General features: G+C 36.4%; 1 protein-coding gene across 1 annotated transcript in view; it reads right to left on the bottom strand.

Annotated features, from left to right (window-relative positions):
* LOC123230465 (vomeronasal type-2 receptor 26-like) overlaps window positions 1-12,459 on the bottom strand; it is a 31,769-nt gene extending 19,310 nt beyond the window's left edge. Inside the window, exons 1-3 of the mRNA XM_044656617.1 lie at window positions 12,242-12,459; window positions 8,846-9,137; window positions 6,258-7,061 (exon numbers count right to left, since the gene is read on the bottom strand). Of these exons, the coding sequence (XP_044512552.1) occupies window positions 6,258-7,061; window positions 8,846-9,137; window positions 12,242-12,459 (1,314 nt within the window). The remainder of the gene's footprint in view (window positions 1-6,257; window positions 7,062-8,845; window positions 9,138-12,241) is intronic.
* Between the last annotated feature and the right edge of the window lie 2,752 nt (window positions 12,460-15,211).

Below are 15,211 nucleotides of genomic sequence, written 5' to 3'. Positions count from 1 at the left end.
CCCCCAACCCCAGGAACTGTCCAAACCATGAAAAAAAACTCCAGTAAAACCTGGCAGAACATTAGCATTTCCCTGTCAGGAATGGATAAATGACCTCCCACATCACTGACCACCATCCTGGGAAAACTTCCCATCCCCAGAGACTGAGGTTCCACGCCCCCATAGGGCCATGCAATAAACTGGACCCAAGTAACCCCAACTTTACCAATGGAGGCAACACAGGTTACCTCATCCCAGATAATCACCCTATAAAATATTGCCCCCTTCTCTACCCAATTTCAGACCCCTAGTTGTCCACAGGTTTTGGGCCCCCTGCTCACTCCTGCCTCACTTCCCCAAGCCACTAGGATTCTATAGTCACCTTTACTGACATTGGACCTCCATGCTACTTCTTCCCCTGTCACCTTTACACCCCTTCCCCCTTTCCTTTCCCACAATAAAACCTTGCTATACCACCACCAATCTCTCACCTAATTTGCCTCTGGTGAAACCCATCAGCAGGACTGACACATTGGAGGTAATTAATTTGTCCAGGGTAATACAACTGGGAAGTGTCTGAGGGAAGATTTGAACCCGGGTCCTCAGAACTCTAGGTCTAGTGCTATCTAGTGCAGTTTAAAATGTTCTGAAGTCCTGGGAGACTACAACTCCCAGGACTCTTTACCACAGCTTCCTCAGACACATTCCACTTCCTTTGTGGGAAGTGTCTGAGAAAGTATAAGTGAGAGAGAGAGGCACAGGTGCTTTTGGCTTTTTTTCCCCAGAGCACCTTTTTTAGATAACTGAGGAGAGCCTTGGTCCCCTCAGAGATGTAACTCCTAGCCTTTTCTCTTACCTAACTTTTTTCTAATCTAAATAAACCCAGCTATTCTATCCCTAAAGTTGTAACCTGATTTTTGTTGAGCTCTGAAGGGCTCGGGTCAATTTCCCACCAGGGCTGGGGGCTACCAGCTTGGCTACCTTCCTCCTATTCCCTTTACCTTCCTTTCCCTTCCTTCTCCTACATCAATCCCTTCTTTCAACTAATAATTTACTGTACTATCTAGATGCTAACTCTCCAGTCTCCTTATATACTTACTCCCAACCACATACTCTTTGATGAATTATTTGATCCAACAAGACACTCCATCACTGAACTCTAGGTATTTCGTTAGTGCCCCATACCTGCAATTCTCACCTTTCTCACATCTACCTTCTGGATTCCCTGAATTTCTTTAAGATTTGACTAAAGTCATTTCTTCTACAAGGCCTTTCCAATCTCTTAATACTAGTGCCCTTTGTCCATTAATTTATTCCTGTTACATCCTGTATAAATAATTTATACAGTATACATCTTATTTTTACATGTCTTATTTTGGTCTTCCCCACTAGATTATGAACTTTTTTAGAATAAGACCTGTCTTATGTATCTTTTTAAATCCGTAAGATTTAGCATAGTATCTTGAACTTAGTAAGACTTAACAAATATTTATTGATAGTTTCTCTATGCTTTTCCCTTCCTTTATTTGGGAAGGTAGATCAAATCTCTGAATTTAAATGTATTGTTACTGAATTTCATCTTGTTCAGTTCTTCATTGTTCTATCTAACCTGTCAAGGACTTTCTAGATCAGGGGTCTGGCAGAATATTCTTCTAGGTAAATAACTCCAATTCTATGGAAACCAGGAAAATCTCCTTCATACATGATAAAGAAAAAGCCAGAAGTTAGAAATGAAATATTAGTTTAATGTGACCGATTGGTTCTGAAGATAATACCTGAGAAGATTAGGATTTCTGGAGGACATTATCTTGGATTCCTGTAAATTCATCAGGCTGGGGACTTTCCTGATGAGGAAATTCCTTCTACTGATGCAGAACAGCAGCTGTCATATGAGTTGGGAAAATACACTTTTTGAGAATAAAATGGTGCATAAGAATTTGAGTTGCCCTGGGTCACATAGTATATGTTCAAATGCTAGATTTTAACCCAGGTCTTCCTGATTGGCATATTGATGCTAATATTACTACAAAACACTGCCTCTCTGCTTCACATCTTAATTCATCAGAAGCAGGTAACACTTAGAGATGGAATCACCTAAAGGAACGTTAGTAAAGTTATATTTGCCTTATTCCCTGGATATTTGATCAACAGGGTTCTGTAAGCCTAACATCAAAGATATTCAGAAATAAAATTATAATCTTGCTAAAAAAAGAGATGTTTAGCCTAGAAGAGGAAAGAATTAGGGAAGGGACAATGATGATCATGAAAGGCCTGAATAGAGGACATATAGAAGAGTATATATTATGTCTCTCTGACCCAGAAGATATAGCTAGAGGTAATAACTAAAAGTTAAAAGGAAGCTACTATTGGGCATCACAACATATGCCTATAGTCCCTGTTAGTGGAAAGCCTGAGGCTGACAGATCATTATGTTTAGGACATTTTAGATGTAGCAGAGCTAAAGTTCATAGGGGTCTGACTTAATTATGTAAAAAATATGGTGACCCTCTTAGAGCAAAAGGTCACCAGGCTTCCTAATGCCAAGCATCCCATGTCAGAGAAAGAGAGAAAGTGAAAGCTTCCATGTTGATTGGTATATAGGTCAAGCTTATGGATTACCATCTAATTTCTATTCTTGGTTATAGAGGCAGTTTCAAGAATAAAAGAAATAATTTTTGTAAAAGAACTTTTTTAAAAGAAAGTACTTAGTTTTGTTTTGATAAAGATAAGGCAGTGCTTTCTTTTTCCCTGCCATAGAGAACAAGAATAGCATTATTCTAAAAGGGGATATAAACATAAAAAGAGATATTTTGGCTGTGATATGGGAAAACTTTAGTGACAAGGTGAGAAAGATTATGCCACTCACAGAAAGGAGGAAGAGAACTTTTTCCCTGAGACATGGAATAACTTGAAAAAATACAAAGTATTTTTTGAGAAGGGAATTTACTTCATCCTGTGAAAATGTCTTGAGTAGAATTTTGGAGAGTTTTTGAAATTTGGATTTATTTGACTAGTGGGAGTACTTATTTCCATAACTGTGAAAAATCAAGAGTTTCCTTTAAGGAATGGAGGTGATTTTATCCAGAATCTTTATCTTCAGAGGTATGTGATAGAAATATTTCTTTGTGTAATTTGGTATAATATTAATAAAATGTAGGATCAATAGAATACCTTTTATCTCAATCTACGATTCTGAAAAAGAGACCTCAGGGATTCTGGGAAGATGGCAGCCAATCTTAAAACCTCTGCACCCTTCCACAATGAGATAGAAAACAATGTGCTTGGAGAAGAAAGAGGACCAAATCTAACAATGAGATAGAGCAGGGAGAATCTTACTACTGGACAGCTAAAGAGGTACACCAAGAAAAAGGCTTGAATTCTTGAACTGTCAGGTCTGACAGGGGAATCCCAGGACCCCTCCCCCACATGCTGTGCTGAGTATCCAGTAGCCCCTGAAATCTCAGGGTGGGCGGGCACACTGACCTGAAGAGAAGGCCTTGCTGGCGCTGGACTCAGGAAGTTGAACACAGTCACAAGGGAGGTGACTGGAGGAGAAAGTCAGAGAAACACAGCAAAAATGCTCAGAAGATCGTGGATTAGAGGAAGCCAAACCTCAGACCTCAGACCATTTGGCTTCATCACACCGAGAGAGAAAAAAGGGCTTCAAGAGGAAAGAAAACCAGATCAAACACAAGGACAGAGCAGGGGGAACCTACTGCTGGACAGCCCAGCTCAGTGAAAACACTCCTTCTTGTCCCCCCACTTTTTTTCCTCACGAGGTTTTAGCCTCAGGGCACATTGAGCAAAACAGACTAATCTAATTAATACAGGCTTAATCCCATCAATTGGACTGACAAGAAGTCTTCAGAGGGCAGGGAAACGTCAACACCCTTACCTCTGCAGGGAAAGTAACTACAAACCTCCATTGCAGGCTGGGGGAAGATCTTTCATCAAAGTTTATGAAATCCATCTGTTCAAACTAGCAAAACAGAAAATGAAAAATATGAGTAAACAACAGAAAAAGAGAAAATAAATAACAATTGACAGCTTCTTTCAAGGAAGTGAAAAGAGAGCAAATGAAATAGAAATAGAAGAAGTTCAAGCAAATTGGACACAGGCTTTGGAAAATCTCAAAATTTAATTAACTCAAGAACTTCAGGAACTCAAAAAGCAATCAAGAGAGGCAAGAGAGGCTGAAGACAATTTGAAAAAGGAAATACATGAACTAAAACAAGAAAATAAACTCTTAGAAGCCAGAACTGACCAGCTTGAAAATGAAGCAAAGAAGGCAAAAGGTGATCTATAAAGAAAATCAGACCAGAAGGAGAAGGATGACCAAAAAGCCAGGGATGAAAATTCAGTCTTTAAAAAATAAAACTCAACAACTAGAAGCAAATGACTTCACAAGGCAGCAAGAATATATAAAACAAAATGAAAAAAATGAAAAATTTGAGAATATGAAACACCTCATTGATTCAACCAAAGATCTGGAGAACAGAGCTAGAAGAGATAATTTAAGAATTATTGGTTTACCAGAACATCATGACAAAAGAAAAAGTTTAGACATCATCTACAAGAAATTATCAGGGACAAGTGCCCTGACATTCTTGAATAAGAGGGAAAAGTAGAAATTGAAAGAATCCACAGATCACCTCCTACATTTAATCCATAACTAACAACTTCCAGGAATATTATAGCCAAATTCAAAAACTACAAGACAAAGGAAAAAATATTACAAGCTGCTAAAAAGAAATCATTCAGATATAAGGGAACCACAGTTAGAATAACACAGTATCTGGCTGCATCTACATTGAAGGACCAAAAGGCATGGAACATAATATTCTGGAAAGCAAGAGAACTGGGTCTATAACCAAGAATCAACTATCCAGTAAAACTGACTATATTTTTGCAGGGGAAAGTATGATCATTCAATAAAATTGAGGACTTCCAAGAATTCATAAAGAAAAAACCAGACAGAGAGTTTACTGTAAAAACACAGAACTCAAAAGAATAGCCACAAGATAATTAAGAGAGCGTGGGGGGGGGGGGGGATTTTTTCTTTAAGGGACCCAATAAGTTCAATTTATTGGTATTCCTAGAAGAAATGAAGATGTTGGCAAATATTAAAAATTCTTATTACCAACAGGGTAACTAGAAGAAGTTTACATAGAGGGAACTGTGACAAACTATAAAGGATGAAATGTCAAGATATATATATATGTGTGTGTGTGTGTATATATGTATGTATGTATAAATATATACAAAACTAGAGGGGGAAAAAAGAAGGTGATATCAAGAAAAATGGGAAAACAAACAAAATGGAGTAAATTTATATTCCATAAAGAAGTACATGGGGCCAACAGGAAAGAATATCAATCTATGATTCTAGGGGTTGTTGAAAGTGATCATGAAAATATGTAGGAAATGGTGTGTCTCTAGTCCATTTATAAACTAGGATGAAGATTTGAAGTAAATTGATTGATTAATGAGTGATTATACATCACTAATAATTTATGAAGGAACATCATAACATATTCTTCATTGCTTTACAACTCTGAATAAAAATAATTAGAAAATTATTCATTAATAGCTAGAGAGGTAATGAGGAGTGATCATTATCTTGGATGTGAACCAGTTTAGACAGTTTTAAAGGCTAACCAACCTCACCTAGGCTAATGATAATTAGTTTATCAAAAATTATAACTGTTGGGGGCAGCTGGGTAGCTCAGTGAATCGAGAGTCAGGCCTAGAGACGGGAGGTCCTAGGTTCAAATCTGGCCTCAGACACTTCTCAGCTATGGGACCCTGGGCAAGTAACTTGACCCCCATTGCCCACCCTTACCACTCTTCCACCAAGGAGCCAATACACAGAAGTTAAGGGTTTAAAAAAACAATCAAAAAAAATAAAAACTATAGATATCTTTAAAAAAATTTATAACTGTCATAAAATGGAATAAGAAGCCTTTAGAGGTGAAAGGTTATGCCTTGACAAGTGGTAGTGCACTACCAAAGTTGTTTGAAAAGGGATACCTGTTCAGTTACATTAATGAATATTAGATGGCATCTGAAGTCCTTTACAACTCCAAAACTCTGTAAAAGGAACAGAAATGATGAACTTCACATGCAAACCAATAGGGACTGAAAATTAATAATAGAATCTTTAAGGAACATATAATCAAGAAAACTTGAGGGTTGTTCCTTATCCAGTTTGTCCTCCCCATGCCAAAAATACATCCAACTAAACCTCGACTAAAATATAGCCACCCATTCAATATTACCTGCCATACGTGATGTGCTGAATATTCTCCATCTCTCACTGAACTTTGCTCTAATTTTCTCACAAATAGTTCCTGGAGGGCCCATGCCACAGCATAGATACTATTGTAGATGGTGTAACTGAAGACAGACATGGTCATATCAAAAGAGCACAGAGGCAAAGTCTCTAAGGAAGCATTGGGTGAACATACTTCTTGCTCTGAGTTTTCTGGTTGATTTTGGCACCTAAAAGCTGAAAGCCAGAATCCCCTGAGTAAAATGTCATCTGGGTATTTAGAAGGTGTAATTGTCTCTAGAAATGTCTTGAACCCTGGAATTTCACTTGTCAGGTATGAAAATGTGAGAGCCCCATGGAAATTATTACCTTGACGATAGACAGGTCTCAGGCTAATGTCCCAGTGAGATGTACCAATCCACACCTTATGTACTAGAAAAAGAGGCATTTGTGAGTATCTCAGAATCATTAATGAATCTGCATCACCATGAACAACAATCACTTTAGTTGATGATTTTATTATCCTGGGCATGAAGTCGTCTTCTGACTCTACATGTCTTCTCTCACTGACAGGGATTTTCTCTGTGAAGGAGAGGCAAATTTCATTCTTTGCCATTTCCCCTCTCATTTTCCAGAGGAAGTCCTCTCCTCTCATATCATCTGAGACAACCAGACCTATCCAGTTCCACTGAAAATATACCATTAAGTGGATAATACCTTGGTGAAGAGAAGAGTCTTTGGGGGCCATCTGATAGATGTAAGGAAACTGGATCTTGTCACTAAGAATGGAATCAAATGGACCATAGCTGATCTGGATGAGAAAAAATACGGATCAGTTTGTCTCATGATGCTGTTGTGAGAACTGAAGTAAAATGCAAAATCAGAAACAGACATTTCTGTTGTCAGAAAAAAGGGAGGTTTCAGTGCACAGTTTCTTATACATGACATTTAAATCTCTGGAAGACTCTTTTTCCCTTTATGAGGCCATAAAAAGACAATTTAATAAAAACAGTTCTGAGATTCTGTTCTTACCTTTAATTCAGTCAGGGTGTCTTTCCCATGCTTTCTAGAGGAAGGTGAATTTATTCTTACTTCTTTGTTTTCCTTTTAGCCCATTATTGATTTGCAGATTAAATCTGTTATATATTGCTCTGAGTGAGACAATGATTTTCTTTTTTTAATAAAAGAAAATAATGTGAACAGTATATTGTGCTTTTCATTTTGGACAAAATATTAACATATAAATGTTTTTTACTAGATTTCAATGTATTTAAAATAATAAAATCTATTTTTTCATTCATGAAACAAATATGAATTTTTGGTTGAATGAAAAAAGACAATCAGTAATTTGCAAAGGAATTTAGTGGAACTGAAATAAACCAATATCCAAAAAGAATTCCCACTCAAATATAATTGAGTAGTTGTCTTCCAATATATGATTGAAGATTTCCATCACCATCATGTACCATAATTTGTGGTATATGATGGTGTCCTTTCCCCAGTTGAAGGATAACCCCTCATTTTCCAATTTTTTGCCACCACAAAAAACACGGCTATAAATAATTTTGTACAAAAAGATTCTTCCTCATGTTTTATCTCTTTGGGAAACAACCCTAGTATAGTATTACTGCATCAAAATGTATGCATTCTTTTAAAGTGCTTTGGGGATGATTCTAAATTGCCTTCCAGAATGTTTGGATCAATTCACAACTCCACCAACATGCATTAGTGTCACAATTTTGCCACATCCCTTCCAATATTTATTTCTTTTATTCTCATAATGGCCAATCTTCTAGTTGTGAAGTGGTACCTCAGAGTGGTTTTGTTTTGCATTTCTCTAATCAAGATGGACTTAGAATTTTTTTCATATGTTTATTGATAGTTTTGATTTCTTCATCTAAAATTGCCTATTCATATCCCTTAACCATTTGTCAGTTTGGGAATTATTTAGTTTCTCTTAAATTTGACTTTGTCCTTTGTATAGTTGAGAAATTAGACCTTTGACAGAGAATTTTGTTATAATTCTTTTCCAGTTTGTTGTTTCCCTTCTAATTTTGGTCCTATTAATTTTCCTACAAATAATTTTTAAAAATATTTTGAAATGAATTCTGGGACAATAGAACCCACAAAAAGACAGAGTAAAACAATTTATAGCCCAAGAAAACCTAGAAGGTGAGCAGGAAATATCTGTCATGCAAGAAAGAAAATAGAGCACAGTCCAATCTGGGTGATTCATTAGGAGTGGTTCCCTTCCCAGATGAATTAAACAATTACATGGTATAATGGGTAGAGGGTTAAACTGGCGTCAAGAAAATGTGAGGTCAAATTCTGCCACAGGAATCTATTAGCTGAATGATTTTGGAGTAGAAACTTAACTTTTTGCAGTCTCTGTATTTTCCTCTATAAAGTGAGAGCAATAATTTCACATTCCTTAATGTATTTGTGGTGAGGATAAAAAGAAATACATTTGCAAGTTACTTTAAAACATTAAAATATTTTATAAATATTAGTTATTGTTTTTGGTGCTGTGTAATTAATATTATCATTATTTTGGCCGGTAAAGGCTTCTGGTATGTCAGGTTTAATATCACTCACCTGCGGAAACTTGTAGAGGTTGAGCAGGGTCCCCATCTGGACAGAGAGAGCTGATGTGGCTCCTCCAATAACAGCTACAGACTTGTCCTGCTCCCAGCAGCCATAGTTAGGGATGAGCTGACCCTCCCCAGACAGCCACCTCAGGGAGCTCTCCAATGTCCTCTCATCACTGTGGTAAGTGTTGTAGAGGTGGAATCCCAGGGAAATGTTGGGCAACAGATTGGGATCTCTATTAATCTCCTCTATAGCAAACACCAGAGACAGGGCCTGCTGGTAATTTTTGAGCAACCACCTACAGGTATGAGTACCATAAAACATTAACAAAGCCTTAAAAATGCTTTTCAGAAGGAAGATTTCCACAGACATGTGAGTAAAAACAAAGAACTACAAAAGCTGTTAGACTAATTTCATTTGTATCAAAAATGACTTCCCACATGAGATTTATTCTTATATTCTTCCCTTGTGATTCCTTAGATGGTGAGGGCTATTGGATTTAATCTCTTATATGACTGCCTGCCTGAGTTACTTACTCATTCTGCAAAGAGGTATTGAGCATCCAGTATGTACTAGCACCTGTAATGGATTTGGATGGTCCTTGACACTAAAAGGTGAATGGTATAATGGGAAAGAGAATAGATATACCAATTACCATAACACAATGTGGTAGAGGCTATGTTAAAGATGAATTTCATTGGAATCTAAGAAATCTGAGTAAAGGAAGGCTTTTTCCCTTTGGAAAAAATGAATGCTTGATGGAGGGAATCAAGGCCCATTATAAATGAGGATGCTTTTGATATATGTGTTTTGGGGGAAGAGATTATTCTAAGGAGAAGAAATTATATTTAAAAGTTAACACAGGTATGTGAATAGGAGGTGGTACACATTTGGGCCCCAGGATCTTAGTTCCTGTCTATGATCTACAATGAAGGTGATGTCTGGACTCAGCCTTTTTTCCCTCCTCATTTCCTTTATTTTCTGTACAGGGACTGAGAAGTATAGAATAATAAAATAATTAAAATTACTGTGACTTAATAGGACATTTTTAAACAAGGAAGAAAAAAGCAAAAAATAAATACCTCCATTGTTCTTGATAATTTTTTTAAAATTGTGTCCATTCTAGTAAGTTTTGACCTTTGGCTACCAACTCTAAAATGATGTAGATCTGTTTTAATGTAGGCAGAAAATGAGACAAGAATGCCCTCTCGTGGCTATTTTACTCAATGTCATAGTATCCATAAAATTTTAAATATTGCCTTAAGATGTTATTTTCTAAGAATTTAACACACTGTATCAAGCACCATTTTCAAGACAAAATTAAAAGAGTGCATAGAGTTTTAGAGGACATTTGACTTGGGATTTCTGTTTCAAAGTTTAACCAAAGGAAAGTGGAATTTTTCTCTATGCCAAACCACGAATCCTACCTCATTGAACAATAACAGAAGAAGGAAAGAGAATAAAAGGAAGCTTACTAAGGCATTAAAAAGGTTACTAATTGGAATGACCTCGAGGAACTGATGCAGAGTGAAAGGAGCAGATCCAGGAGATCATTGTACACAGAGACGGATACACTGTGGTACAATCGAACATAACGGAATTCTGTACTAGCAGCAATGCAAGGATCCAGAGCAAAGCCAAGAGACTTATGAGAAAGAAAACTAGCCACATTCAGAGGAAGAACTGTGGGAGGAGAAACACAGAAGAAAAACAACTGCTTGAACACATGGGCTGATGCAGATATTATTGGGGATGTAGACGCTAAACAATAACTCTAGTCCAACTATCAATAATATGGAATTGGGTCTTGATCAGTGATACACGTAAAACCCAGTGGAATTGTACAACAGCTAAGGGGGGTTAGAGAAGTTTCAGAGAGAGGGAAAGAACATGAAATATGTAACTATGGGAAAATATTCAAAATAAAAAAAATTTTAAAGGTTACTAATGATTAAAATTGCAAAGATTTCATTTTTTAGAAAATTAAGACATATATGCTTATTTGTCAGAGCCGAAAAATGTTTAAAGGGAAATAAGAGAATCTTAGAGAATTTAAAAAGTGACAGAAAATAGGATAGATATATAAAAGCATTTATCTACCAGAAGGTACAGAAGAGGTGAGAATGATCATCTAGCAAGGGATATATTATGTATCACATAATCTTTTTCCCCTGAACCAGAATTTAGAGTCAACTGACTATGTATTTCTCCTTAGCTATCACAAAATGAAATTCTCTAGTAATTGGTTTGTTTTATTATAGTTCTTTGGTTTTTTCTCTACAATTTAGACTTATCAAGGCTAATATGTGACTGCATTTATTCCGTGCAGAGCTCCTGCCATATCCTTGGGTTTCTACAAAGGGAATTGATACAGGACAAAACACAAAATTCAAACCTGGCTCTCAGAACAAATGTCAATAAAGCCTGTCAAAATTCCATAAAGAAAATAGAATTCCACTTCTCTTGTCCAGTTCAGCAAAACTGAACTGGAGAAACCAAAACAGGCCCCTCACTATCACCTGGATAAAAGTAGAACACTCTAGATATCGGTGGAAAATAGCAATCATTCCATAAAGACATATAAATCTCACACAACTTATGTAATAATTCTATTCTGGCCATACTTCTTTTCCTAATAAAATCACATCTACTAAGCCCTGGGTTTCAGGCTCTGTCTCAGGCTGGTCTAGTCAGCTTTTGGTAGGGTTACCTATTCTGGACACCTTTGATTATAATGAAGATAAAACTAGCACCAAGAAGAATCAAAGAAATCCTAAATTCACTCACCTACAGAGTGAGAAGACCTTTTCCCATATTTTCCACTAGTAGGTTAAGTGGCAGGAAGATAATTTTCCTGAAAAAGGAGGTCCCAGGACTCCCTAAAAGACTGTGCTTACTTGTTTTCAGAATGGCAGATATGGAGAAAAAAGATGTGAGCTTTCATTCCTGTGGATTTCTCCTTGCCTAATATTAATACACTAAACAATAATAAATGTCTAAAGTTGAGAAAAGGAACAGGGATTAATACCTTCTACTGCTTCAAAATTAACCTAATTCCAGGAGACATGAGGTCCACTTTCATTGCTTAGATTTCTCCATGAAGTCAAGACAGGGAAGGATGTACAATAAAAACCTCTGCCTATTCAGGACTAATAAACTTTTGTGTAGACCCTTTGAAGATAACTGGGGAAGAGAAAGTGGAAGAGAGAGTTTTCCCCTTTTCAACTTTGTAAACTAATTAGACACCAGAAAATGACAAGAATTATTTTAAAAACCAGAGACAAAAGGAGATGGAGTGCACCCATTATCTTATGGTGAATAGACCTACCCTTCTGCTCCATCTATAAGGATATTTTTTTTATCTTCACAGTGCAAAATGACACCTGACAGATAGAGACTTACTGATAAGGTCTGCAAGCTTTTTTAGGAGGATTTTCAAAAAATTCTGCTTCTGTTACCCTCTTCACTTCAACTGAGAGCAAGGATAAAAATATTCCAATCACCACATCCCCATCTTGGGAAACAATGGGGTTAATCTGGTGGAAGCAGGGGAGTTTCTTTGTCCTGTGTACAGTTCCTGGAAGCAGCAGCAGCAGAAATAAAAGAAGGGAAAGAAGCATATGAGAAATACTTTTCTGAACATGGGGCAGCATCTCCCTGAAAACTGGGCAACGTTCTAAGCCTGGGGAAACCAAGGGACTAGTCAAAGTTAGGTGGCTAAATCACATACTGATGAGGAATTCTCCAGCATAAGAAATGTCCTAGCCTTCTATCACACCTGTGACATACACAATTGGACATTAGTCAGGCAAGGACAATGATCCAAAATGAATGGACCTTTTATAGTTTCACCAGCCATACTCTTTCTGAACTCCATCTCACAAGACCCTTATTTTTAGATATTGATTAAGAGGACTCCACATACCGAGCCTCCACAGAGAAATCTTGGTTCATGAAGATCTCTGGGGACCAGAATGCCTGGAGCATCTCCAGCTGAGTCTCTGCATCCAAGGGAAAAACATAAGAGAAAAGTTAACTTTGAACTCTCCACCGCCATATCCTACTAGAGAGAACAATACAGAAATGGCTTTCTAAAAAATCAATTTCTATGTCCTGGGTTCAGAAAATGACCTATGATAACTAAACTAAATGAAAATTTTCCATATAGGTGACAATATTTTAAAAAATCATTCTTGGCAATTTTTATTAATGGCTATAAGAATAATGGCCTTATTGCCCACTCCCTCAGCAATTTGTTGTACCAGGTCTAATATTCAGAATTCACAAACAAAAGATCAGGAATATCAAGACAACTAATGAACAAAAATGTGAAGGATGGGGGCCTCACAGTACCACATCTTAAAGTGTACTATAACACAGTGTTCATCAAAACAGTATGGGAACTGGTAAAAGAAAGAAGGGTGGATCAATGGAATAGACTAATGATAAATGACCTCAGAAAGATAGTTTGGGTTCAATTAACCCAAAGATTCCAGTTTTTGGAAAAAGAATTCAGTATTTGACAAAAACTGTTGGAAAAACTGGGAAACAGTATGAGGAAATTGAGGTTTAGATCAATATCTCACACCCTAGATAAATTCAAAATGGGTAAATGACCCATTAAAAAAGAGTAAAATCAAACTAAAAAGGTAAAAGAGGGAAATGACAAATAAATTAGGTGAACATAGAATAGTATACTTGTCGGATCTATGGGAAAGGAAAGAATAATGCAGTCACATATTAGCCTTGATAAGTCTAAATTGTAGGGAAAAAAAACAAAGAACTATAATAAAACAAACCAATTCCTAGAGAATTTCATTTTGTGATAGCTAAGGAGAAATACATAGTCAGTTGACTCTAAATTCTGATTCAGGGGGAAAAGATTATGTGATACATAATATATCCCTTGCTAGATGATCATTCTCATCTTTTCTGTACCTTCTGGTAGATAAATGCTTTTATATATCTATCCTATTTTCTGTCACTTTTTAAATTCTCTAAGATTCTCTTATTTCCCTTTAAACAAGCAAGAGATAGAGATTTTACAAGATGTAAAATGAATAATTTTGATTATATTAAATTAAAAGGTTTTTATACAAACAAAACCGGTGTAACCAAAATTAGAAGGGAAACAATAAACTGGGAAAAAGTTTTTATAACAAAATTCTCTGGCAAAGATCTAATTTCCCAAATATATAAGGTACTAAGTCAAATTTATAAACCAAATTTATAAAATTGAACAAACCATAATTAAACCAAATTAATTCAATGCAATATTAAAAATGATAATTTTAGAACACAATAATATTACTAGCAATAACAACAATTATGAATATTATTAGTCACTAATGACTATTATTAGTGATTAATAATTATTCTTAATAATAAATATTTGTTTATAATTATTAACAACAACAATAATAATAAATACATAGTTGTTACTGGTACTATTGCCTTGCAACAATTACTTAGTGCCTTACATTAGCTTCTTATTTAACCAACTCTCATTTCCTCCCACAATAACATTGAAGAAATTTGTGATTTTATTTTTTTTATATTTTAGGAACCTTTCATAGTGTAAATTAACCAATCAGTGTAAGAGGTTTTGGTTGGGTGAATAATAAAAGGTTTGGTCTATCAATCCCCAATTAAAGCATAACCTAAAGTCAAAATGACTTTAGTGGAAGTTTATTTATGAATGAAAAGAGGAAGAGAAAATAAGAAAATCAGAGAGAGGATAGGATAAGATAAGTAATCTAACACCATAAGTAATTTTCTCCAGCCCCCTAGTTTAACCCAAGCAGATCTAATTAATCTTCAGTCGGAGGAGGTTCAGCCTTGAGCCCAAGGCCAGAGGGCCAAAGATGAATGAAGCAGAAGCTTCAGTCACAGAATCTCTTCTGAAAGAGCAGGGTTTTTTTTCTTTTTTTTTTCAATTTTTTTTAATAAAAACCCTTACCTTCCATCTTGGAGTCAATACTGTGTATTGGCTCCAAGGCAAAAGAGTGGTAAGGGTAGGCAATGGGGGTTAAGTGACTTGCCCAGGGTCACACATCTAGGAAGTGTCTGAGGCCAGATTTGAATCTAGGACCTCCCATCTCTAGGCCTGGCTCTCAATCCACTGAGCCACCCAGCTGCCCCCAAAAGAGCAATTTCTTTAGAAAGGGCCAGGAATATTTCGTCTTCATACTCACCACATGTAGTTCTAAGGGAAAGATTTAAAAACAGTCTCACCAAGGTCTCAGGGTCCCAGGTCCAGCACTCATCCAGGTCCAAGTCACAAAAAAGAAGAGAGGCAGTTCCGGGTTAAGATGGCGGCAGAGTAAGAAGCAGCTCTTAACCTCTCCTGACCGAAACACACAAAACTCCTCA

This window comes from Gracilinanus agilis, chromosome 1 (assembly GCF_016433145.1).
Source record: "Gracilinanus agilis isolate LMUSP501 chromosome 1, AgileGrace, whole genome shotgun sequence".
Taxonomy (NCBI): domain Eukaryota; kingdom Metazoa; phylum Chordata; class Mammalia; order Didelphimorphia; family Didelphidae; genus Gracilinanus; species Gracilinanus agilis.
This window is presented reverse-complemented; position numbering and strand designations above follow the sequence as displayed.